General features: G+C 36.3%; 1 protein-coding gene across 1 annotated transcript in view; it reads right to left on the reverse strand.

Annotated features, from left to right (window-relative positions):
- EPC2 (enhancer of polycomb homolog 2) overlaps window positions 1-27804 on the reverse strand; it is a 107289-nt gene that overhangs the window by 32097 nt on the left and 47388 nt on the right. The window contains exon 3 of the mRNA XM_029225409.1: window positions 7679-7824. Coding sequence (XP_029081242.1) covers window positions 7679-7824 — 146 coding nt within the window. The remainder of the gene's footprint in view (window positions 1-7678; window positions 7825-27804) is intronic.

Here is a 27804-nt window from a genome sequence, read left to right on the forward strand (position 1 = left end):
AGTTAAGTTTTGAAAAGGTTAAACTTGAGAGGTCTGTGGACCATCTAGATGGAGATGCCAACAGTCAGCACAAAAAGAGAAAAAAGAAAATCCTGGGGCTTGAGAAAGTGGTCAAGCCTAAAGGCATAGGTATTACTATAACCACAAAAATGCTCGATGAGGTGATATTACCCCTCAAAATAATCAGGACAAGAATACCAAGAACAGAATTTCAAGAAACTCTGATGTTTGCAGGAGTTGAATGAAACGGAGTCAGTAAAAGAAAATTAGAAGGAATGGTCATAAAAAAATAATAAGAAAACCAAAAGGGAATGAATTGTATTCAAAAGAACAAAGGTGAGGACAATTTGAAGAAATAAGGAGAACTCAAATAAGACAAAGGATGGGAACTGAAAATAATCACAGACTTTGGCAACAAGAGTTTTCAATAATGACTTCATTGCAATAGTCTCCACAGAATAATGCCAGCAGAAGCTTCTGCCCCAGTCCATCTTTTATGTCTTTCTCTACCAACTTAATAAATATTGGTTTAACCACACACTTGATTCCTTGCCCTGGGATCTGGTACTATCCAAAAAGAGAAACTAAAGAACTCCATGAATCCCCCAGATCAGACACTTGGAATGAGGGGAGGCTTTTGCTATCTTTAATCCTTGGTTCTATTCATAAGACAATTTTCTTGTTCCTGTAACAAAGCCTTCACCTTAATCTCCTCTGCAGAAAGCAGATGCTATCAAGCTCTGAGAACCTAGCCAGTTGTTTTGGAGTCTGGAAGCTTGCCACTGAGCAAAGAGAACTAAAATAGGATGGTGCTGATTATAGTGCATAGTTAATTTACTGTTTACATGCTTTTTGTTTATCTTGTACCCACTTAGATGATAAGCTCCACAAGGGCAGAACTTCTGTCACTTGTCTTACTCACCTGAGCACTAAATAAATATTACTAACTGAATGAAAAAAAGCAAATTACAGAACACACAGAAGAAGGCTTCTGATGATATAATTTCAACCACCATGAGAATTTTGGAGCAATCATGGAAAACAGAAGAAATGCCAAACGTCTGATCAAGCCTAGGTTTGCTAGGAAAATTTACACATAAAGAAGAAAAACTGAAATTATATCTGATGCCAGTGATCAAAATCCTAGGCAAACTGTGAGCACTAATTATAATGAGTATCAATTTGATAAACAAATTTCCAATAAAAAAAAGACAATCCCTCAAAAAACAAATTAAGTTGAATTTTACAAACTTCAGTTTTAATGTACTTTTTTGGACAGTACACTAGATATTACTTTCCATCTAAATGGGGGACGGGTCCCATCCAAAAAAATGAGATGACAAAAAAATATGCTACGGACGAAGGAGCAAGGTAAAAACCTACAAGACCAAATAAATGAAGAGGAAATAGGAAACCTACCTGAAAAAGAATTCAGAGTAATGATAGCAAAGATGATCCAAAATCTCGGAAATAGAATGGAGGCATGGATTCAGAAAATACAAGAAATCTTTAACAAAGACCTAGAAGAACTATAAACAACAAACAAAAGGGGATGAACAACACAATAACTGAAATGAAAAATACACTAGAAGGAATCAATATTAGAATAACTGAGACAGAAGAGCAAATAAGTGAGCTGGAAGTATGGTAGAAATAACTGAGGAAGAGCAGAATAAAGAAAAAAGAATGAAAAGAGAATTGAGGACAGCTTCAGAGACCTCTGGGACAACATTAAATGCACCAATGTTCGAATTATAGGGGTCTCAGAAGAAGAGAAAGAGAAAGGGTCTGAGAAAATATCTGAAGAGATTATAGTAAAAAACTGCCCTAACATGGGAAAAGAAAGAGCCACCCATGTCCAGGAAGCACAGAGTGTCCCATACAGGATAAACCCTCGCAGAACACAGCGAGACACATATTAATCAAACTAACAAAAATTAGATTCAAAGAAAAAATATTAAAAGTGGCAAGGGAAAACAACAAATAACATACAAAGGAATCCCTCTAAGGTTATCAACTGATTTTTCAGCAGAAACTCTGCAGGCCACAAAGGAGTGGCAGGATATATTTAAAGTGATGAAAGGGAAAAACCTACAACCAAGATTACTCTACCCAGCAAGGATCTCATTCAGATTTGATGGAGAAATTAAAAGCTTTACAGACAAGCAAAAGCTAAGAGAATTCAGCACCCCAAACCAGCTTTACAGCAAATGCTAAAGGAATTTCTCTAGGTGGGAAACACAAGAGAAGAAAAGACCCACAAAAGCAAAACCAAATCAATTAAGAAAATGGTAATAGGAACATACATATTGATAATCACTGTGAATGTAAATGGATTAAATGCTGCAACCAAAAGACACAGACTGGGTGAATGGATACAGAAACAAGACCTGCATACATGCTGTCTAGAAGAGACCCACTTCAGACGTAGGGACACATACAGACTGAAAGTGAGGGGATGGAAAAAGATATTCCATGCAAATGGAAATCACAAGAAAGCTGAAGTAGCAATACTCATATCAGATAAAATAGACTTTAAAATAAAGAATGTTACAACAGACAAGGAAGGACACTACATAATGATCAACGGATCAATCCAAGAAGAAGATATAACAATTATAAATATTTATGCACCCAACATAGGAGTACCTCAATACATAAGGCAACTGCTAACAGCTATAAAAGAGGAAATCGACAGTAACACAATAATAGTGGGGGACTTTAACACCTCACTTACACCAATGGACAGATCATCCAAACAGAAAATTAATAAGGAAACACAAGCTTTAAATGACATAATAGACTAGATAGATTTAAATGATATTTATAGGACATTCCATCCAAAACCAGCAGATTACACTTTCTTCTCAAGTGTGCATGGAACATTCTCCAGGATAGATAACATCCTGGGTCACAAATCAAGCCTCAGTAAATTTAAGAAAATTGAAATCATATGAAGCATCTTTTCCAACCACAACGTTATGAGATTAGAAATCAATTACAGGAAAAAAACTGTAAAAAAACATAAACACATGGATGCTAAACAGTGCACCGCTAAATAACCAAGAGATCACTGAAGAAATCAAAGAAATGAAAATATTTCTAGAAACGAATGACAATGAAAACATGATGGCCCCAAACCTATGGGATTCAACAAAAGCAGTTCTAAGAGGGAAGTTTATAGCAATTCAATCTCACCTCAAGAAACAAGAAAGTATAAAATAAACAATCTAACCTTACACCTAAAGCAACTAGAAAAAGAACAAAGAAAACCAAAGTTAGTAGAAGGAAAGAAATCATAAAGATCAGAGCAGAAATAAATGAAATAGAAATGAAAACAATAGTGAAGATCCATAAAATTAAAATTTGATTTTGAGAAGATAAACAAAATTGATAAACCTTTAGCCAGACTCATCAAGAAAAAAAGGGAGAGGAACTCAAATCAATAAAATTAGAAATGAAAAAGGAGAAATTACAACAGACACCACAGAAATACAAAGCATGCTAAGAGACTACTACAAGCAACTCTATGCCAATAAAATGGACAACCTGGAAGAAATGGACAAATTCTTAGAAAGGTATAACCTTCCAAGACTGAACCAGGAAGAAACAGAAAATATGAACAGACCAATCTTAAGTAAGGAAATTGAAACTGTAATTTAAAATCTTCCAGCAAACAAAAATCCAGGACAAGATGGCTTCACAGGTGAATTCTATCAAACAGAGAAGAGTTAACACCTATTCTTCTCAAACTTTTCCAAAAAACTGCAGAGGGAGGAATACTCCCAAACCCATTCTACAAGGCCACCATCACCCTGATACCAAAACCAGACAAAGACATCACAAAAAAAGAAAATTACAGACCAATATATCTATCACTGATGAACACAGACACAAAAACCCTCAACAAAGTACTAGCAAACAGAATCCAACAGCACATTAAAAAGAGCATACACCGTGATAAAGTGGGATTTATCCCAGAGATGCAAGGATTCTTCAATATATGCAAATCAAACAATGCAATACACCATATTAACAAATTAAAGAATAAAAACCATATGATCATCTCAATAGATGCAGAAGAAGCTTTTGACAAAATTCAACACCCACTTATGATAAAAACTCTCCAGAAAGTGGGCACAGAGGGAACCTACCTCAACATAATAAAGGCCATATACAACAAACCAACAGCAAACATCATTCTCAATGTTGAAAAACTGAAAGCATTTTCTCTAAGCTCAGGAACAAGACAAGGTGTCCACTCTCACTACTATTATTCAATAGTTTAGGAAGCCCTAGCCATGGCAATCAGAGAAGAAAAAGAAATACAAATTATAAAATATGAAGTAAAACTGTTACTGTTTGCTGATGACATGATACTATACATAGAAAATCCTAAAGATGCCACCAGAAAACTACTAGAACTAATCAGTGAATTTGGGAAGGTTGCAGGCAGGATACAAAATTAAGGCACAGAAATCTCTGGCATTCCTATACACTAACAATAAAAGACCAGAAAGAGAAATTAAGGAAACAATCCCATTTACCACTGCAACAAAAAGAATAAAATACCTAGGAATAAACCTATGTAAGGAGGCAAAAGACCTGTATGCAGAAAACTATAAGACACTGATGAAAGAAATCAAAGACAATGCAAACAAGTGGAGAAATATAACATGCTCCTGGATTGGAAGAATCAGTATTGTAAAAATGACTATCCTATCCAAAGCAATCTACAGGTTCAATGCAATACCTATCAAATTACCAATGATATTTTTCACAGAACTAGAACAAAAAATTTTACAATTTGTATGGAAACACAAAAGACCCCGAATAGCTAAAGCAATCTTGCAAAAGAAAAACGGAGCTGGAGGAATCAGGCTCCCTGACTTCAGACTATACTACAAAGCTACAGTAATCAAGACAGTATGGTACTGGCACAAAAACAGAAATATAGATCAATGGAACAGGATAGAAAGCCGAGAGATAAACCCACACACCTATGGTCACCTAATCTATGACAAAGGAGGCAAGAATATAAAATGGAGAAAAGACAGCCTCTTCAATAAATGGTGCTGGGAAAACAGGAATACTACATGAAAAAGAATGAAATTAGAACACTACCTAACACCATACACAAAAATAAACTCCAAATGGATTAAAGACCTAAATGTAAGACCAGACACTATAGAACTCTTAGAGGAAAACATAGGAAAAACACTCTTTCTCATAAATCACAGCAAGATCTTTTATGACCACCTCCTAGAGTAATGAAAATAAAAACAAAAATAAGCAAATGGGACCTAATTAAACTTAAAAGCTTTTGCACAGCAAAGGAAACCATAAATAAGATGAAAAGACAATCATGGAATGGGAGAAAGTTATTTGCAAATGAAGCAACGGACAACGGATTAATCTCCAAAATATACAAACAGCTCATGCAGCTCAATATCAAAAAAACAAACCACCAAATCAAAAAATGGACGGAAGACCTAAATAGACATTTGCAGATGACATGACACTATACATAGAAAAGAAGAAGACATACACATGGCCAAGAGGCATATGAAAAGATGCTTAACATCACTAATTATTAGAGAAATGCAAATTAAAACTACAATGAGGTTATCACCTCACACGGGTCAGAATGGCCATATCAAAAAATTTACAAACAATAAATGCTGGAGTGGGTGCAGAGAAAAGGAAACCCTCTTGCACTGCTGGTGGGAATGTAAATTGATACAGCCACTGTGGAAAACACTATGGAGGTTCCTTAAAAAACTAAAAATAGAACTACCATATGGACCCAGGAATCCCACTCCTGGGTATACCATGAGAAAACCATAATTCAAAGAGACTCATGTACCCCAATGTTCATTGCAGCACTATTTACAATAGCTAGGACATGGAAACAACCTAAAGGTCCATTAACAGATGAATGGATAAAGAAGATGTGATACATATATATAATGGAATATTACTCAACCATAAAAAGAAATGAAATTGGGTCATTTGTAGAGATGTGGATAAACCTAGAATCTGTCATACAAAGTTAAGTCAGAAAGAGAAAAACAAGTATCGTATATTAACGCATATATGTGGAATCTAGAAAAATGGTACAGATGAACCTATTTGCAGGGCAGGAATAGAAACGCAAACACAGAGAACGGACGAGTGGGCACAGTGGAGGAAGGGGAGGGTGGGATGAATTGGGAGATTAGGTCTGACATAAATACACTACCATGTGTAAAACAGATAGCTGGTGGGAACCTGTTGTATGGCACAAGTAGCTCAGCTCGGTGTATAACTGAATCACTTTGCTGTACAGCAGAAATTAACACAACATTGTAAATCAACCATACTTCAATAGAAAACTTATTTTAATTTAAAAACATGGGGTCAGGGGAGACTGGTAGAAAGGCTAAAAACGCAAGAAAGTTACTTTACAATGGAAAAGTTTGGGAAATGTTCTGAAGAGTTGGTAATGCCTCAGGGATTTAAAGGACTTACTTGGAAGTTGGGGGGAAAATAATGAATTTGTATAGGTAAACAAGTGAAAACTTTTAACAGTCTAGTGTAAAAAGCTTATTTATTTATAGTGGTAACTTCTTACTACATTAATAAAAATTAGCATATTAATATACCACAGAGGTATACCAACAATTATTTTTTAAAATAGTTTTAAAATGTAATTGTAATATCATCACATGCCCATTATAGTAAATTTTGGAAAATACAGAAAAATAGAATAAAGAACATAAAAATCACCCATAATTCCAGCACCTACATATAACCATTGTTGGCATTTTGTTGTACATTCTTGTTCTTCTATGCACATGTAGAAATGCTTTAAACAAACCTTCAATAATTCTGTGTCCTGTTTTTGAAATCTCACATTATATAATGATCAACTTCCTGTGCCACTAGATACTCTTCAAAATAACAATTTTTAATGGTTGTATGATATTCCATCCTACAGACAACTTATAAGTTATTCTTAACAACCCTGTTCAGAAATCTTTGACACCTTCACTAATTATTTTTCTTGGGAATGATTCCTAGAGGTAGGACCACGAAATCAAAAGGTATAAACATTTTAAGGTTCCTGACATATGCTGCCTAACTGTTTCCCAGAAGGAACATACCATTTTAAATTCTCTATACCATATATAGAATGTCCCATTAAAGAAAATTCTTTATTACTTTGTGAATAATTTTTCCTTCACTTAAAATTTTAAATAATATATAAATAAGTAAAACTAAAATACATTTTAAATGATAAGAGTACCTTAATATAAATCTGAGTAACTGAATTGGTATGAGGTGTCTACTTAAGACACCCAGCCAAGCAGTTAAGTTACTGAGGCACCAGAAAGATAGCTCCATGAAAAGGATCAAGAAGATATTATAAGAATGTAACTAGTATTAGTTTTATATACAAATAAGAAAAAAGTCGGAATTGTACTCTTCATGCTCCTATTCAAAGAAAGTACGCTTAAGTATTCCTTAAGGAATATTGAACTGTCAAGGAATATTGTAAATAGAAATTGTAGGATCTCAGGAAAAGAAATTCAAGAGACAGTAAAATGTAATATACTCAGGTCTAAAGAAAATGCAAAATAAAGCTGCTAATTAGATTAACTGTTAATACAAGAGACATTTTTACAAGGTACAGTACCTGATTAGAACTTGCTTTTTCAAGTCTGTCAATCATAATTTCAAATTGCAAAGGCTTAATTTCCATCTTTCTGTTAAGTCTATTTAATAAGGTCTCATCTTCTGAATCCATATCATAATCTGGTTGTTCGTTGTCTAGATTAAAGGCTAGAAAAGAAAAAAAAATTCTTCAAACTCAGGAGAAATCATGGAGTTATATAGAGTTTATATTCAACCACAGGATACTCCCAAAGCATAAAGCATTGACCAAAGAGGAGTTCACGAGCAGACATCAAAAAATTGGTTTTACAGATTCCGTTGAAGAAAAAATAAATTTTAATTCACATATGATTTAAAGTTTCACAGAACAGTAAAAACAGCAACTAGAATTTTTTATTTTAAAAAGAAAGGGTCACAAATATATATATTAAAATATAAAGTAGCAATTATAAAAAAAGATATTTATTCACATGGTAGTTGGGAGCATAAAGAGAAGCTATGGAACTAAATTATCAGTCCAGAAATAAACTCAAGTATAAAATATATGATGGGAATGGCATTTCAAATCACTGGAGATAAAACAGATTTAAACAAACAAACAAAAAGAGGTGCTGGCCTGACAGACTAGTTTCCTTTAAAAATAAATAAATAAAATTAACATTTGCAACATTATAGATGGACCTGAGGGCGTTATGCTAAATGAAATAAGTCAGAGAGAGACAAATAATGTATGATCTCACTTCTGTGTGGAACCTAAAAAACAACCCAAACTCATAGAAAGAGATCAGACTTGTGGTTATCAGAGGCAGAGGGTGGGAGGAAAGGGAAACAGAGGACGGTGGAGGAGGAAGAGTATGAAAGATAAGCAAAAATTGATAAGAAAGTATAATTTTCAAAATTTCACTTTTTTGGGGTACAGTTTCTTCTCTTGGCTATCTCTCAGGCTTTATCATCCATTAACAAAGAGAACAACCAATATGTCACATTATCAAGAGATACTGCTTGGAATATTCTTAGGGATGTGAGCTAACAGCAAGAAATATGCTGTTTAAAATGAAATCTTCTTTAAGGATTGCCTAGCTCTGAGAAGTTGAATTCTGAATGTGCCCAGAAATTTATTTCTGGGCTCCTGAAGTCAACTGCTTCTTTTTATGAACTGACAAAAATCAGCATGAGGTACTCACTAATATTTAGAATGGACCACTATAATTTGATTTACATTAGTACTATAAAAAGTATAGACATTCCTGCTATAACATGATATATGAGTTCCTCAAAAAAAAAAATCCTCTATATGCAAAATTGTACACCAAAAATAACAGGCTTATGTAAAATCTATGTAACTTTGTGTTATCAGAGTCCAAGCAAACCATAAACGTTACAGTAGATGGCCACGTCTACTACCTCAAGGGATACTAAAAATGCACAAAAATAACAGAATGGAATTGCTGGCTTGTGGATACTGAGAGAACACAGACTGTAAGGGAACTTGGCGCGTTGGGGCTCCAGCAGGAAATGCAACCTGCCTCTATATGAGAGCTGTGCAAGGCTAGGGGGTATACTTTTCTGGGAAAGTCATCTTAGGTGCAGGCACTCATTTTTAATTTTTTTTTTTTTGCGGTACGTGGGCCTCTCACTGTGTGGCCTCTCCCGTTGCGGAGCACAGGCTCCAGACGCGCAGGCTCAGCGGCCATGGCTCACAGGCCTAGCTGCTCCGCGGCATGTGGGATCTTCCTGGACCGGGGCACGAACCCGTGTCCCCTGCATCGGCAGGCGGACTCTCAACCACTGCGCCACCAGGGAAGCCCTAAGTTTTTTAATATAGAGTTGAAAGGACTCTTTCCATGTTGAGCAGTCAAGGAAAAGCCTTTGCTCCTCCCTACTGAAGATTTTAATCCTTCTGTTGCTATTCCAGCCCCCTCTGGCAAAGAAAAATCATAGAAGAACCAGGACAACTTCCATGTAGTATTGACCTCATTCCCCCCTTTTATTGATTGTTGTTGAGCTAATTGGTATCATAAACACTTGTGCAGAGTAGTCCGTACAGCAAATGTGTATTACTAAGGACAAAAGTAATAATTTTATCCAGATCACCTGTCCTGATATTATTTTTCTTATAAAATCCTAAACGATACAGATTCCCCATGTCAAAGCTCTTTTTGTAATGAATATTGTTTATAAATCTACCAATTGATAAATAAATGAGAGAAATGTATATAAAAATATTTCACAGGCAATCAACTACATAATTATATAAGCATCTACGTTACTACTCACATTCAATTTGCATTCAAAGGGCTTTTTTTTGGATGGGGGTGTCAAGAGAAAGTGTTTTATTTTTTTAATGTGGTAAAATACAAGTAACAAAATTTATTATCTTAAGCATTTTTAAGTGTACAGTTTAGTGATGTTAGGTACACTCGCAATGCTGTGCAGTCATCACCACCATCCATCTCTAGAAAGCACAGGAAGGATTTTATAATTTCCTACTACCATTTCTTGCTTATGCTACCAAAAATATGGATATACTTAGTACTGTCTAGAAATAATACCTACCTCCTACATGTATCACAGAAACAATTTACAGAGTAAATCAAAAGATGTTTGTAAAACATACAAAATCCTGGTTTAGTACTAATTCAATTTATTAAGTGCTTACTTAATACGTCAGGTAGAAAGCTAGGTATGGTAGATGAAGAGATGAATCCCTGTCTGTAGTTGCTCATTTGGAGTATGACAGTATTGACTTATACTTGTAAACACTCCTGTATAGGAAAAGAACTTTCTGTCTCTCAAGATTTTCCTCCCAAACACACATACCTGGTGGTCACTGGGCTTAGAACATTGTTTGTGTGTGTGTGTGTGTGTGTTTAAAAATCATTACTTATTTATTTCTCCCGCAGTGCATCCCAAGTCTCTCCTACACCTGGTTAGTTCCAAAACTATTCAACTCCAGAACTGGTCCAACAATGCAGCTGCCTGCAGCCGAGCCTGGGAATTATCAGATATCTGCCAAGGTGTTGTAAGGCATGGGCTGTGTCCAGAGATGGAAGTGTGGAAAGCAGTCCTCCCAGTACCACTCAGCTCCACATCTGTCAAGCACCTGGCTCAGGTGGGGCTTAGAATACTGTTTGTTCGTCTTAACAAAGCATTATAATATATCCTTTGAATTACATGACCATATCCCAGTTTACATCTTTTCTGTCCTCTGATTTAGAGGAGCAGTATGGCTATATATCATGCTTCTTTTGGATACTTGCAGTAAAGAGGTTAACTTGGGTACATATTTCTGAATTCTAGTTCTTTGGAAGGGAATTGCACCCCTGATGGATACTGTGTGCTACTGATGAGAACGATTCAATTTCCATTCCAAATGAGTAAACCCTTTTAAAACAAGCCTGGCAATATCCCTCATGTTCTTCCTTTCCTACCAGGTCCCAGGCAATATGGCTCTAGGAAATAAAGAGAAAAAAGGCCATTCTGCCATCAAAAAGAGAGTGACCAGAGAATACACTACGAATATTCACAAACACATCCATGGAACACGTACCTCATATATCGAGAAATCTGAAAACTCACTATGAAGGAGATGGAAACACCTCATGTGTATACTGCTAACAAGCTCAACAAAGCTGTCTGGACTAAAAGATTAGGAATGCACCCAACCATATTTGGGCTTGTTTATTCAGAAAACATCATTAACATGAAGATTTGCTGAAGAAGCTCTATACACTGGTCACCTATGTACATATCCTCACTTTCAACTTGCAGAGGGACAGGAGAGCAGTTTACAAATCTGAAGACCAGAAGGCTTTGCATTTCTTCCTTCTACACAGCATAGAGTAATAGGCATCTTTTAAAACAATGGGCAAACTAGGGTCATCTGTGTGGTCTACAATGCATCTAATAATAAGCTGGTCTGCACCAAGACCCTAATGAGAAACAGAATTGTGCTCATCAATAGCACACAATACCTAGCAAAGGTACAAGTCCCACTATGCACTGTTCCTGAGTCACAAGGGGCAAAGCTGACTCCTAAGAAGAAAATTTAAACAAAGGCAGTCAGGGCTTCCCTGGTGGCGCAGTGGTTGAGAGTCCGCCTGCCGATGCAGGGGACACAGGTTCGTGCCCCCGTCTGGGAAGATCCCACATGCCGCGGAGCGGCTGGGCCCGTGAGCCATGGCCGCTGAGCCTGCGCGTCCGGAACCTGTGCTCCGCAGCGGGAGAGGCCGCAACAGTGAGAGGCCCGCGTACCACAAAAACAAACAAACAAACAAAAAAATAAACAAAGGCAGTCAAAAAATTTAAAACAAATATGACTAAGAAGGAAGATTTCTGAAGGAGTTCCTCCTCCACAGCAGACAAAGCTTCCTGAGAGCTTCGCTTCAAGGTCTGGCCAATGTGGTCAAGTGGCTAAGCAGATCGCTTTATGTGCTCAAGAGCGAGAAACTGGAGTTCCATCTAAGGAAGATCAGGGCCCACAGAGGCAGACCCTTCTCCCTCCCATCTTAGTTCAAAAACCAAACAAACCCCAACAGACAGTTATTATGAAAAAAGTAATTGTTTAAAATCACAAAGTTACTAACAAGGAGAAAAAAAAGGGCTGTCCAATCCACCTTGAATACTTCCAGTGAAGGGGCAGACAAATGTATTGTTTACAGCTGCTTCTTACACTGAGTCAGTATCTGTCTTGTATTATTTCTTCTTCCACACCTCTAACAATTAAGTTTACTTTCATATTAAAGAAAAAATTTTCACCTAAAAATTCACTCATACACACATTTTTATCTTCAATTTGAAACAGAAACAAACCATAAACAATACTCTTGAGATTTAAAAGTTTCACATGTAGATAAAGTGATATAAACAAGAGAGCAGCAATTCCTGATTTTAAATGTTTTTTTATTATCAAAATTACTCCATTTTTATTAGTGAACATTTTTTTACCTAAAGTTGCTTGTCTTCTGAACAGGAATCAAAGAAAAGGCTGCAGACACTAAAGGCCATGAGAATGGAGACAATATTTATTACTATGCTTTCAGATTCCTTTCCTTATGAGTTTATTTTCTCTGAAGATCAACATATATCATTAAGGGTCTATAATGTGCTAGGTTCTAAAAACAGAAAGGAAGAATGGGAATACTCAAGATTGTAAAAAAATTTTTAAAATCTATATGCAACCTGTCAAGAGGAAAACTAGAATAAACAAAATATGCTGGGAGATCTAGACTCCAATTACCTTTACCCAAATTATATAGTAGTTACTCTTCTCTAGTAAACAGAGGGTAAAAATCTTAAAAAGTAATAGTTCTGGGACTTCCCTGGTGGTGCAGTGGTTAAGAATCTGCCTGCCAATGCAGGGGACACGGATCGATCCCTGGTCCAGGAAGATCCCATGTGCCACGGAGCAACTAACCCCGTGTGCCACAACTACTGAGCCTGTGCTCAAGATCCCGTGAGCCACAACTACTGAGCCCATGCACCAAAACTACTGAAGCCTGCGTGCTCTAGGGCCCATGTGCCGCAACTACTGAGCCCACATGCTGCAACTACTGAAGCCCACGTGCCCAGAGCCTGTGCTCCACAAGAGAAGCCACTGTAATGAGAAGTCCGTGCACCGCAACGAAGAGTAGCCCTCGCTCGCTGCAACTAGAGAAAGCCTGCATGCAGCAATAAAGACCCACTGCAGCCAAAAAAAAAAAAAAAAAAAGGAATAGTTCCTAAGGATAGTTGCAGACCAAAACCCCGATGTTCAATTAATCATGTAATTCCCTTTCCTTGTGTTGGTGGAAAAACAACAGACGTGGAGGAAAATTACGTAACTAAAAAATGTTTACTCAACAATATTTAATACAGTAAAAATCTCACTGTCATAAAGTAAACTGGATAATTTTCATTTTTAAAAAGTTCTTTTTCTTATTCCTGGAATCCATTTTGAATTTTCTCTTTCAAATCTCCTTGTTATCTTTTTTCTTTTTCTAGTACACTAGGGTCACATTAAAAAGCAAGACAAAACAAAAAAGTTTACAAATAATAAGTTACATGACCTAGAGTTGGAAACATCTTATCTTACAGATCAGAAAACGGAGGTTAAGAACTTCGGTGAGTTGAGCACAGGTTTCAGGGTCTTGACTCAGAGCTCAGTGCTTCTCCCACTACACCACACAGATGCTAAATTAAACCCTTCTAATCATAATAGCTGTAATAAAAAGTTCTTTGACTGTCAACGGGAAATAAATTAAAAGACTGTTTTTGTTCAGCCATGGACTTAAATTATTAAGATAATAAATTGCATACATTTAATAACCAAAGATAAAAAAGATTAATTTGCAAATAAAACAAATGCCAGTTGACTACAATGCATGTAAAAGAAGATACTGCGGATCCAGCGCACCAGGCACTCAAGGATTTGTTAAAAACAAACAATAGGGCTTCCCTGGTGGCGCAGTGGTTGAGAGTCCGCCTGCCGATGCAGGGGACACGGGTTCGTGCCCCGGTACGGGAGGATCCCACATGCCGCAGAGCGGCTGGGCCCGTGAGCCATGGCCGCTGAGCCTGCATGTCCAGAGCCTGTGCTCCGCAACGAGAGACCACAATAGTGAGAGGCCCGCGTACCAAAACAAAGAAAACCCCAAAAAAACCCACAAACAATAAAAATTAAAATGAGAACGAACTCTAATAAGACTTTCCCACTTAAAGTTATTTTACATCTAGAAAATGTCCAACATTTACCTATGAATCATCAATGATAATTTTTTTAACATAAAAAGAAGCAACATTATACAAAGCTCCTACTTTCATGCATCTTTAAATTTCTTAAATGCTTACTTCTGGACACTATTTGCTAATATCCAATCCCTTTTTGTTTCTTTTTTTTTTCTTTCTTTCTTTTTTCCCCCAATCCCTTTGATGCAAGCAACAAAATAAGACAGAGGCACTAATGCACCTTGTTTTGTAAAGGTTCTTCTTTGAAAGTATTAACAATAACACTTATAAGAGTGTCATTCACTTAAAAACTCTCTAGTCTACCTCTTCTTCCAGCTCTGCATTTCCTTTCTTATACAACTTTCCAAAATTATGTTTATTAATCCTTTGAACCCAGTAACAACAAACACTGACTAACACCCACTAACAACAAACACATGTACAACATGAGTAACAGGCTCCCTGATAAATTAAGATAGATAACAACACCATAAAGCATAGAGAAAGTGGTGAAAGGTAATTCCAGACAGAGAGGGTAGCAGGAAAAAAGACAGAGAATATGCTTAACTACAAAAGCCATAAATTAACAATAATGAGTTTGGATAGGAGGCTATATGATTCCAATGTACCTTCAAATAGCAGGACAAAAATTCAAAACCGTATGTCCACGGAAGCTGTATGCACATATATAAAATGTATATATATATTTTAAAAGTAGAGTTGAAGAGTTTTACAAGTCTAGCATCAGCAATGCTACTGCATATCTAAATCTCAGTTAAATGCAACCCAGTGTACAATAAAGTGGGCTCTGACCAGGTAGACCTATGAACTAGGAAGCAGTTGGAATAAAACATCTTCCTAAGATCCCATATACTTAACTCTAAGGAAGTCCAGGGATCTGACAAAGGCTCATAAGTCTCTCCTTGACATAAGTAGCATCAAAGCCTTTAAAACAGTGTTTCTCAAACTTAAGCATTCACCAGAATCATCTGATTGAATCAAACAGATTGCTGAGCTTGATGACCAGTTTCTGACCCAGTAGATCTGGAGTGTGCCTTGTGAGTTTGTATTTCTAACAAGTTCCCAAGTGATGCTGGACAACATTTTGAAGACCTCTAACCTAAACCCAAATCTTCACTCTTAAAAGATTATAAACTTTACTTATTCCTAATGTGAAATACAATGAATTTTAAAAATTCTTGTATTGTTAAGATCCTCAGGCTTCAAATAACTTTCAAAGATACTTAATGATGAACTAGTATATCTCAAAGTTCAGAAGCAACCCAAGCACCATCTCCTCTTCTGCTTGGAGCTCTCCAAGGTTCTGATAACCTCCAAATCTAGCTGTTCTAAATGTTGTACCAAGAGATCATATGAATCTTGATAAAGTCAGAATTCTTGACTTTGATTCTCCAAGATTTCCTATTGTTATAAGACTTGACTAGAGATCTTACTTACACTTTCCTCCCAATGTATAGAAAAAGAAAGTGAAGTGCAGAAGAGTTCAAGGCCACTTTTTACAAGATTATATAGTGATCCAAGGCTGTCTACCAACTGATTTATTCTGTAAGGAGTTCCAGGTTTATACTATAATCAGGATTATTCTCGTAGTCTTTCTGCTGACTAGCCAACAAACTACATTCCTCTCCCACTTTGAAGAATTCACTTTTTATATATAAAAAAAGTATTACTGGTCAAAATCAGTAGCAATGACTACAACTATGGGAATCCCAGACCATGAGAATGGGTAAGTGGATACTCTGAATTTTCAGATAAGAGATTTTCATAGTTAGAGAGGGGAAAGAGCCTAATGATATTAGATAGGACCCAGGGGGTGTGATAATGATTTTTTTTAAAAAAGGTGTATAAAGACAATGATCCCTTTATTCTCCCTCAAATTATGCTTTTTCTTATTAGTCTTCTCTTTTCTCCTCCTTCAGATTCTTCCTCCCGTGTTTTCTAACAACTCAATAGACAACTGGACAGTAACAGTTCAGGACATAAAAATGCTAATGGATTCTAATCACATGAAAAGACCCTCAACCTCATTCATAATAAGAAATCCAAATTAAAACTATACTGAGAAATCAGAGTAAAGTCTGGGTTTCAGGTAATGATAATAATGTACCAGTATGATTTCTTAGATTCAACACATGTGCCACAGTAATGCATGATGATAATATTAGAGGAAACTGAAACTGGATGAGAGGTATACAGGAACACTCTGTACTACCGTCACAACTTTCCTGTAAATCTAAAGTTTTTCCAAAATCAAAAGTTTATTTTAAAAAAATTACTACTGATACACTGAGGTGTATCATCTCTTACCTACCAACTGGCAAAAATCAAAAAATTCAAAAGCAATCTTTTGACCAGGATATGGGGAAACAAGCTCTCTCATACTTTGCTAGTGGACATACAAACTGTTATAATCCTTACAGAGGGCAATTTGATAACTTCTGTAAGAAAAAGATATAATCGTACCCTTATGAAATTCTTTATATTCAAAATTATTCACTGAAGCACTATTTGTAATAACAAAAGACTGGAAACAATCCAAGTTTCATTCCATAGGAAAATGGATAATAAACTGGCACAACCCAAACACAAAGGACTACTTATGCAGCAGTAAAAAGGCATGAGGACACACTCTACACGCTGATACAGGACAATTCCTAGACTACACTCTTATACACACACGCACACACACACAAAATATGCTAAAAAGTACATATAGTGTGCTAATTTTTCTGTAAGAAGGGGTATAAGAATATAATTTCCTATGTACCTCAATTTGTGTAACAAAACCCTAAAAGAATAGATAGACTAATACAAGTGGTTACTTATAACGGGAGGATGACTGGAGTAGAGGGTAGACAGGGATGAAGTTGTTTTTGTATATTTTTATTTTGGAATATTCTAAATGCATTATCTATTTAAAGATAAAGTAAAATCACGTTACTTTGCGACTCTAAAAACGATTTTGTGCTTTAAGAAAATATTCTGGGTCTGTGATCCCTATGTACTGTGATCCCCAGATTCTTCTGTTCAAACCTCTTATCTTATTCACTCTCAACCAATCTTTCAACAAGTACAGTAGGAGGGCAAAAAGCCTCACTCAGACATCTGGGTTCATGCAGTATCTTGGCTTAATTTGTACAAACTAATTCTACAATTATATATTTTATATCAGTAAGAACACACATTCTATTAATATCTATAGTGTAAAATAATTAATAAATAAGTCACAGAAAGAGAACATATCTCTCTAGCCCACTAAATGGTCAGGAACTTGAGAAATTAAACAGCAGTATTCTTTTTTTTTTTTTTGCGGTACATGGGCCTCTCACTGTTGTGACCTCTCCCGTTGCAGAGCACAAGCTCCGGACGCACAGGCTCAGCAGCCATGGCTCACGGGCCTAGCCACTCTGCGGCATGTGGGATCTTCCTGGACCGGGGCACGAAGCCGTGTCCCCTGCATCAGGAGGCGGACTCTCAACCACTGCACCACCAGGGAAGCCCTAAACAGCAGTATTCTTATAAAGAGAATTGCTTTAATGTTAGCAAAGTATTAAATGGACAATGGAGGTAAACTCAGTATACAGAAGATATCAGAAAGATTTAAAATAGAAATCTTAATAGATCTGAAAAAATCCAAACGTATAAAACATGAATTAGAGAGCAATGAATAATTTCCTTTACAAAAAGAGACTCTTTAACTAAAGAAGATTTCACCAAATATTCTTTGCAAAAATCAGCCCTACGGTAAATATATCTCATTTTTAAATACACATTTTAGACTTCAAAACATATTGCAATGACACAATAATCAAATCGGTGTGGCTGCCATAAAGACAGACATACAGACCAATGGAACAGACAGCAAAGAAATAAACCATTATGTATATGACCAAATGATCAAAAAGGGTGCCAAGGCTAAACAATGGAGAAAGGATAGTCTTTTCAACAAATGGTGTTGGGAAAACTGGAAATCCACATGCAAAATATGAAGATGGACACTTATCTTACATCATATACAAATATCAACTTGAAACTCCTAGAAGAAAACAAAGGCAGAAAACTTTGTGACACTGGATTTGCCTATGATTACTTGAATATGACACCAATAGCACAGGCTACAAAAGCAAAAATAGACAAATGGGACTGCATCAAACTTAAAAACTTCTGCACAGCAAAGGAAACAATCTAAAGAGTGAAAATATGGAGTGGGAGAAAATAGTTGCAAAACATATCTGATAAGGGTATAACATATATCTTTATGTAAGAATATATAAAGAACGCCTACAACTCAAGAACAAAATACCAAATAACCGATTTAAAGGATATGAATAGACAATTTGCCAAAGAAGATATACAAATAGCCAACAAGCATATGAAAAGATGCTAAACATCACTAAACATTAGGGAAACACAAGGCTACAATGAGATGTCATCTCACCCTCATTAGGATGGCCACTTCTAAAATAAAACACAACACAAAAAATTACACTTGGGGTGAAAGTGGAGAAATTGGAACCCTGTGCATTATTGGTAGGATGATAAAATAGGTGCTGCCACTGTGGAAAAAATATGAAGTTTCCTCAAATATTAAAAGTAGAATTACCATCTGATCCAGCAATCACACTTCTGTGCATATATCCAAAAGAACTGAAAATAGGATCTCAAAGAGATATGTGAACACCCATGTTCACTGCAATGTTATTTACAACTGCCAAGATATGGAAGCAACCAAAATGTCCATCAACAGATGAATGGATAAACTAAATGTGGTATGTAAATACAGTGGAATATCATTCAATCTTAAAAAAGAAGGAAATCTTGTCATATGCTACAACATGGATGAACTTCAAGGACATTATGCTAAGTGAAATAAGCCAGTCACAAAAAGACAAATACCACAGGATTCCACTTAAAGTAGACAAATTCACAGATACAAAAAGTAGAACGGTGGTTGTCAGGTACTGCGGGGAGGGTGTTAACAGGGAATTGTTTAGTTTCAGTTATACAAAATAAAAAATTCTAGAACTTCCCTGGTGGCGCAGTGGTTAGGAATCCGCCCACCAATGCAGGGCTCACGGGTTCGAGCCCTGGTCCAGGAAGATCCCACATGCCATGGAGCAACTAAACCCATGTGCCACAGCTACTGAGCCTGCATGCCTCAAGTGCTGAAGCCCGCATGCCTAGAGCCAGTGCTCCGCAACAAAAGAAGCCACCGCAATGAGAAGCCTGCGCACCGCAACAAAGAGTAGCCCCCGCTCGCTGCAACTAGAGAAAGCCCGCATGCAGCAACAAAGACCCAACACAGCCAAAAATGAATAAATAAAATAAATAAATTAAAAAAAAATTCTAGAGATCTGTTGTACAATGATGTGTACATAGTTAACAATACTGTAATGTATACTTAAAAAGTGTTAATAGAGAAAATTTGTTATGTGTTTTTTACCACAACAAAACAACAACAAAAACCCCATTTTAGGGGTCCAGCAGTTAAGGCTCTGAGCTCCCTACACAGGGGGCCTGGGTTTGATCCCTCGTCAGGGATCCCGCATGCTGCAACTAAGAGGCCACATGCTGCAACTAAAGATCCCGCACACCGCAATGAAGATACCGCACGCTGCACCAAAGATCCTAGAGCAGCCAAATAAATAAATAAATATTTAAAAAACAAAACAAAAACACCCATTTTAACCTGAATCAAATCCCAGGAAACAGGCAAACCCAAATTGAGGAACACTGTACAAAATAACTGGCCTGTACTCAAAAATGTCAGTGGCATGACGCACAAAAAGATTTAGGAATAGCCCAAAACCATCATGTGATGGCTGGATGCAACATATCATCTGAAGTTTTCCTTCACTATTAAGAATATTACTGGGGCAATTATTAAAATGCAAATGAGGTGAACAGATTAGGTAACTGCAGTGGCAATTACTGATTTTGATAACTGTGCTTTGGTTATGTAAAAGAATGTGTTTTTAAGAAACACACACTTGGGCTTCCCTGGTGGAGCAGTGGTTGAGAGTCCGCCTGCTGATGCAGGGGACATGGGTTTGTGCCCCGGTCCGGGAAGATCCCACATGCCGCGGAGCAGCTAGGCCCGTGAGCCATGGCCGCTGAGCCTGCGCGCCCGGAGCCTGTGCTCCGCAACGGGAGAGGCCTGCGTACCGCAAAAAAAAAAAAAAAAAGAAACACTTAAGTATTCATAGATAAAGATCTGTAACTTACTCTAAAAGGGTTCAAAACAAAAATAACGTGGAAGTAAGGACATTGCTGAACTCAACACCACTATCAATCATATTATGGATATAATGGACATCCACAGACCACATCAAGCAACAACACAGATTACACATTCTTTTCAAGCTCACAGGGAACACTGACCAAGATACCACATCCTGGGACATAAAAAAACACCTTAATAAATTTAAAAGAATAAAAATCATACAATATCTGCTCTCACATCACAATGGAATTAAACTAGCAATCAATAAGAGAAGCATAGCTGGAAAATCCCAAAATACTTAGATATTAAACAATACACTTATAAATATGGTCAAAGATGAAATATCAAGAGAAATTTTAAAATATTTTGAACTAAATGAAAATGTAACTCATCAAAATTTGTGGGATGTAAAAAAGCAGTGCTTAGAAGAAAATTTAAGCATTGAATGCATAAATTAGAAAAGAAGAAAGATCTAAAATCAATAATCTAATCTTCCACCTGTGGGAACTGGAAAAGGAAGAGCAAATTAAATCCAAAGTAAGCAGAAGAAAAAAAATAGAGTAAGAAATAGAGCAGAAATCAGTGAAAGTGGAAACAGGAAATCAATAGAGAAAAATATCAACAAAACCAAAAGCTGGTTTTTGGAAAAGATCAGTAAAATCAATAAGGCTCTAGCCAAGCTAACTCAGAAAAAACGAGACAGAACATAATTACTAATATCAGAAATTTTAAAATAGGGAGCATCACTACCGAATCCATGGACATTAAAAGGATGGTCAAAGAATACTGTGAACAATTCTATGCCCATAAATTTGATAACCTTTATGAAATGGACTAATTCCTTGAAAGACACAATCTGCCAAAACTCACACAAGAAAAAATATACAATCTGAATAGGCCTGTCTCTATTAAAGAAATTGAATCAATAATTAATAATCTTCCAAAACTGAAAGTACCAGGCACAGATGGGCTCACTGGTGAATTTTACCTAACATTTAAGGAAGAAATCGTATCAATACTCTACAATGTCTATCAGAAGATAGAAGCAGAGGGAATTCTTCCTAACTCATTCTATGAGGCCAGCATTACCCTAATACCAAAATCAGATAAAGACATTACAAGAAAACTACAGACCAATATCTCTCACGAACACAGAAGCAAAAATCCTCAATAAAATCGAATCTAAAAATGTATAAAAAGAATTATACTCCATGACCAAGTGAGATTTATCACAGTACCTGTGATAAATACCTTTTTTCTCTGCAAAGCTGGGGGAAAAAAATCAATGAATGTAATCCACCACATCAACAAAGAAAAAAATCAAAATTATATCAATAGATATAATTATTTCTGCTCTATTTTGGTTTCTGGTCAAACCAAAAACCAAAACTCTTATTGGTATCAGTAGATTTCTGCTCTATTTCTTATCCTATTTCTTTTCTTCTGTTTACTTTGGATTTAATTTGCTCTTCCTTTTACAGTTCTCACAGGTGGAAGATTAGATTATTGATGCAGAAATAGTGCAGAAAAAGCATTTAACAAAAAAATGCTTTTTTGTTAAAAAGCATTTAACAAAATCCAACATCCATTCATGATAAAAACTGACAGCAAACTAGGAATAGAGGGAAATTTCCTCAACTTGATAAAGAACATCTACAAAAAACTTACAGCAAACATCATACTTAGTGGTGTGAAACTAAGAGCTTTCCTACCAATATCAGAAACAATGCAAGGATGTCCCCTCTCACCACTGCTTTTCAACGTTGTACCAGAAGTCCCAGCTAACGCAGTAAGACAAAAAAAAAAAAAGGAAACGAAAGCTATAAAGACTGGGAAGGGAGAAATTAAACTGTCTTTGTGCACAGATGATAAGCTTGTCTATGTACATATGTATATACATTCTATTAAAGAACTGACCAAAAACTCCTGGAACTAAGTGATTATAGCAAGGTTGCAGAAAACAAGGTTAATATACAAAAGTCAAACACTTTCCTATATACTGCAATGAGAAAGTGGAATTTGAAACTAAAAACACAAAAACATTTACATTAGCATCCAAAAAAATGAAACATTAAGGTACAAATCTAACAAAATATGTACAAGTTCTATATGAGGAAAACAACAAAACTCTGGTGAAACATATCAAAGAACTAAATAAATGGAAAGACAGTCATGTTTATGGGTAGGAAGACTCAATTTGGTTAACACATCAGCTTTTCCCAACTTGATCTAAAGATTCAACACAATCTCAATCGAAATCCCAGCAAGTCATTTTGTGTATCAATCAGTACTGACAAAGTGATTCTCAAGTTTATATGAAGAATCAAAAAAATCCAAAACAGTCAACAGAATACTGAAGAAGAATAAAGTCAGAGGACTGACTTCAAGACTTACTATGAAGCTACAGTAATTCAGACAGTGTGCTATTGACCAAAACATAGACAAAAAGATCAGTGGAAGAGAACAGAGGGTCCAGAAATAGCCCCATACAAATACACTCAACTGATCTTTGACAAAGGAGCAAAGACAAATTCAATGGAAAAAGAATAGTCTTTTCAACAAACAGTGCTGGGACAACTGGACATCCATATTAAAAAAGATGAATCTAGGCACAGACCTTACACCCTTCACAAAAATTAACTCAAAATGAATCACAGACCTAAATGTAAAACAGACCTATAAATCTACTAGAAAGTAACATGGGAGAAAATCTAGATGCTCTTATGTTTGGTGATGAAATTTCAGAAATACCACCAAAAGCAAGATCCATGAAAGAAAAAAATTAAGTTGGACCTCTTTAAAATAAAGAACTTCTCCTCTATGAAGGACACTATTAAAAGAATGAAAAGAAAACCACAGACTGGGAGAAAATATTTAAAAAACTCATATCTGATGAAGGACTCCAAAATATACACAGAACACTTAAAATTCAACAGTAAGAAAACAAAGATCCCAATTAAAAAATGGGTAAAAGATCCAACAGACACCTCACCAAGGAAGATATACAAACTGCAAATAATGATATGAAAAGGTACTCAACATCCTAGGTTATTAGGGAATTACAAGTTAAAATAATGAGATACCATTACATACCTATTAGAATAGCTAAAATTCTAAAATTGACAATACCAAAGCTGATGAGGATACAGAGCAACATGAGCTCTCATTCACTGCTGGTAGAAATGCAAAATGGAATACCCACTTTGGAAGTCAGTTTGGCAGTTTCTTACAAAGTTAAACACTGCCTTACTGTACAAACCAACAATTGCACTCCTAGGTATTTACCCAAAAGAGATAAAAACTTACGTCCACATAAAAACATGCTATTACTTAGAGTACATTTTTCATAATTGCCAAAAATTGGAAGCAACCAAGGTGTCCTTCAATAGGTAAATGAATAAACAAACTCTGAATTATCCATACAATGGAATATTATTCAATGATTAAAAAAAAAAACTATCAAGCCAAAAAAAAATTAGAAGAATCTTAAATGCAAACTGATAAGTTAAGGAAGCCAGTCTGAAAAGCCTATGTACTGTATAATTTCACCTATATCACATTCTGGAAACGGCAAAACTACAGAGAGAGCAAAAAGATCAGTGGTTGCCAGGGATTTGAAGGAATGAATAGGTGAAAATACAGGGAGTTTTTATCGTAATTCAACTATTCTATAAGATAATGTAATGGTGGATCTATGACATGGATTTTTAAAAATCCATAAAACTGTACAACACAAACACCAAAGAGAATGGACTTTAGTTAATAAGGTACTGACTACATCAACTGTAACAAATGTACCACACTAATGCAAGATAATAGTGGAAATTGTGTGTGTGTGTGTGTGTGTGTGTGTGTAGGAGGTAGTATATGGGAATTTGCTGTACTATCTGCTCAATCTTTTGTAAATCTAAAAATGTTTAAAAAAAACCCTATTAATCCACTTAAAACTATGTAAAGGACCTGAACAGGCATTTGTCCAACGAAGATACATGAATGGCTAACAGGTACATGGAAAGATGCTTGGCCTCACTAATTATTAGGGAAACGCAAATCACAATCACAAGATATCACCGCATGCCTGTTAGAATGACCAGCACCAGAAAGACAAGAGATAACAAATGCTGGTAAGTATGTGGAGAAAAGGGAACCCTTGTGCACTGTCAGTAGGAATGCAAATTGATACAACCACTATGGAAAACAGTATGGAGGTTCCTCAAAAAGTTAAAAATAGAACTACAATATGATTCAGCCACCCCACTTCTGGGAATAAGCCAAAGGAAATGAAAACACTGTGTTGAAGAGATATATGCACCCCCATTTTGCAGCAGCCTTATTTACAATAGCCAAGACAAGAAACAACCTAAGTGCCTATCGACAAACTAAAGTTGTGGTACAATGGAATATTATTCAGCCATTAAAAAGCAGGAAATCCTGCCCATTTACGGGCATTATGGATGGACCTTGAGGGCATTATGCTAAGTGAATTGACTCAGACAGAGAAAGGTAGCAAATACTGTATGATCTCACTTAGAAGTAGATATAAAAAAAAAATTTCCAACCCCCCACCCCAAACTCATAGAAAGAGAGATCAGACTTGTGATTACCAGAGGTGGGAGGCTGGGGGAGGGAGAACTGGATGAAGGTGGTCAAAAGGTACAAACTTCCAGTTATGAGATAAGTAAGTTCTGGGGATGTAATGTACATGATGACTATAGTTAACATGGCTCTATGTTACATATGAAAGCTGTTAAGAGAGTAAATCTTAAGAGTTCACATCACAGGGGGAAAAATATTTTTATTCTTTTTTCTTTTTCTGTATATGAAGTGAAGGATGTTAACTAAATTTATTCTGGTAATCATTTAAAAATATGTGTAAGGCAAATCATTATGCTGTACACCTTAAACTTACACAGTCCTGTATGTCATCTATATCTCAATAAAACTAGAAGAAAAAAAAAAGCATGGATTCTGGAATCTGACTGCCTGGTTCAAATTCTGGCTCCCTTAATTACAAGGTCTTGGGAGCATGCTTGGGAGCATGCTTGGGAGCAGTATTTCATTGTGTATATATACCACATCTTCTTTATCCATTCATCTGTTTATGGACACTTAGGTTGCTTCCATATCTTGGCAACTGTAAATAATGCTGCTATGAACATTGAGGTGCATGTATCTTTTCAAATTAGTGTTTTTGTTTTTTTCAGATATACACCCAGGATTGGTATTGCTGGGTCGTATGGTAGTTCTATTTTTAGCTTTTTAAGAAACCTCCATACTGTTCTCTGCAGTGGCTGCACCAATTTACATTCCCACCAACAGTGTATGAGGGTTCCCTTTTCTCTACATCCTCACCAACGTTTGTTATTTTTTTTCTTTTTGATGACAGCCATTCTGACAGGTGTGAGGTGACACCTCATTGTGGTTTTGATTTGCATTTCCATGATGATTAGTGATGCTGATCATCTTTTCATGTGCCTGTTGCCCATCTGCATGTCCTCTTTGGAAAAATGTCTATTCAGTTCTTCTGCCCGCCCCCCCTCGTTTTTTTGGCCATGCCAGGCAGCACGTGGGATCTTAGTTTCCCTGCCAGGGACTGAACACGCGCCCCCTGCATTGGAGTGCTGAGTCTTAACCACTGGACCACCAGGGAAGTCCCCTTCTACCCATTTATAAATCAGGTTGTGTTTTTGATGTTGAGTTGTATGAGCTGTTTATATATTTGGATATTAATCCCTTATTGATCATATCATTTGCAAATATTTTCTCCCATTCAGTACGTTGTCTTTTCATCTTGTCAGTAGTTTCCTTTCTTGCACAAAAGCTTTTAAGTCTAATTAGGTCCCATTTGTTTATTTTTGCTTTTATTTCCTTTACTTTAGGAGACACATCCAAAAAAATATGGCTGCAATTTATGTCAGAGTGTTCTGCCTATTTTTTCCTCTAGGAGTTTTATAGTATCCAGTCTTACATTTAATCCATTCTTAGTTTATTTTTGCATATGGTGTTAGAGAATGTTCTAATTTCATTTTTTTACAAGTAGCTGTCCAGTTTTCCAAACACCACTTATTGAAGAGATTGTCTTTTCTCTATTGTATATTGTTGCCTCTTTTGTTGTAGATTAATTGACCATAAGCAAGTGGGTTTATTTCTGGGCTCTCTATCCTGGTTCATTGATCTACGTGTCTGTTTTTGTGCCAGTACCATACTGTTTTGATTACTGTAGCTTTGTAGTATAGTCTGAAATCAGGGAGCATGATTCCTCTGGCTCTGTTCTTCTTTCTCAAGATTGTTTTGGCTATTCAGGGTCTTTTCTGTTTCCACACACATTTTAAAAGTATTGTTCTAGTTCTGTGAAAAATGCCCTTGGTAATTTTTTTTAAATAGTGGACATAAGTAAATGCATATAGGCCCAAGGGGCATGCTCCTTGTACTCAGACTTCTCTATCACTTCTCTATCCCAGACTGTCAAATGATTATTTCATTTTCCCAAATACCTGGAATGACTTAATATGTAATTTTCTAAGTTTTAGGGCTCCTCATCCTTTCCTGGATTAGTAGTTACCCAGATACTGCTCTACCATTTTAGCACTACTGCCCACACTCACAGCTTTATCCAAGGATAGGAGGCTCAGCACAATCTTGAGAAGAGAGGAAGACCCTTAAAGCCAGCTAATCTGAATGCAGGTTGTCCTCAGGGCCTGACCTTGCTCACTGCCCCTGATATCACTCCTCTGACCACCTCAACCTGGAATCTAGCCTGGAATGTGTTGTTCATAAATCTGATACAATCCACTCCTATACTTGTGGCCTGGCTTTTCTGGTATTTATTTAAATGTGTGATGTCATTTCTGCTCAATTTGATTTCTTAATAGATATCCAGTGACATTTTTACAAGAAATGATATTCCTAGAATGCACCCTTTCCACCAAAAAGTTTTACTGTATAAACAAAACAATGCTCTTCATTTGGTATCTTCTCCAACTCCTTCCAATCAAAACATATTTGCCCTGCCAAAGCAAAAGGTCAGTTATCATCATTTTTGTTTAATAGGGAGAACAGCAAAAAACATTCCAAGGATAATGAAATTAAAGTTGGATGTTAGATCAGCATCTGTCTCGCTCCTGTTGAAAACCTAGTAGAATACATACGTCCACCTTACACTAAATAAGCAGAATTTTTCTTCTTTTCCAATTGTAGAC

This window comes from Monodon monoceros, unplaced genomic scaffold (genome assembly GCF_005190385.1).
Source record: "Monodon monoceros isolate NGI ecotype Baffin Bay Population unplaced genomic scaffold, NGI_Narwhal_1 Super_Scaffold_16, whole genome shotgun sequence".
Taxonomy (NCBI): domain Eukaryota; kingdom Metazoa; phylum Chordata; class Mammalia; order Artiodactyla; family Monodontidae; genus Monodon; species Monodon monoceros.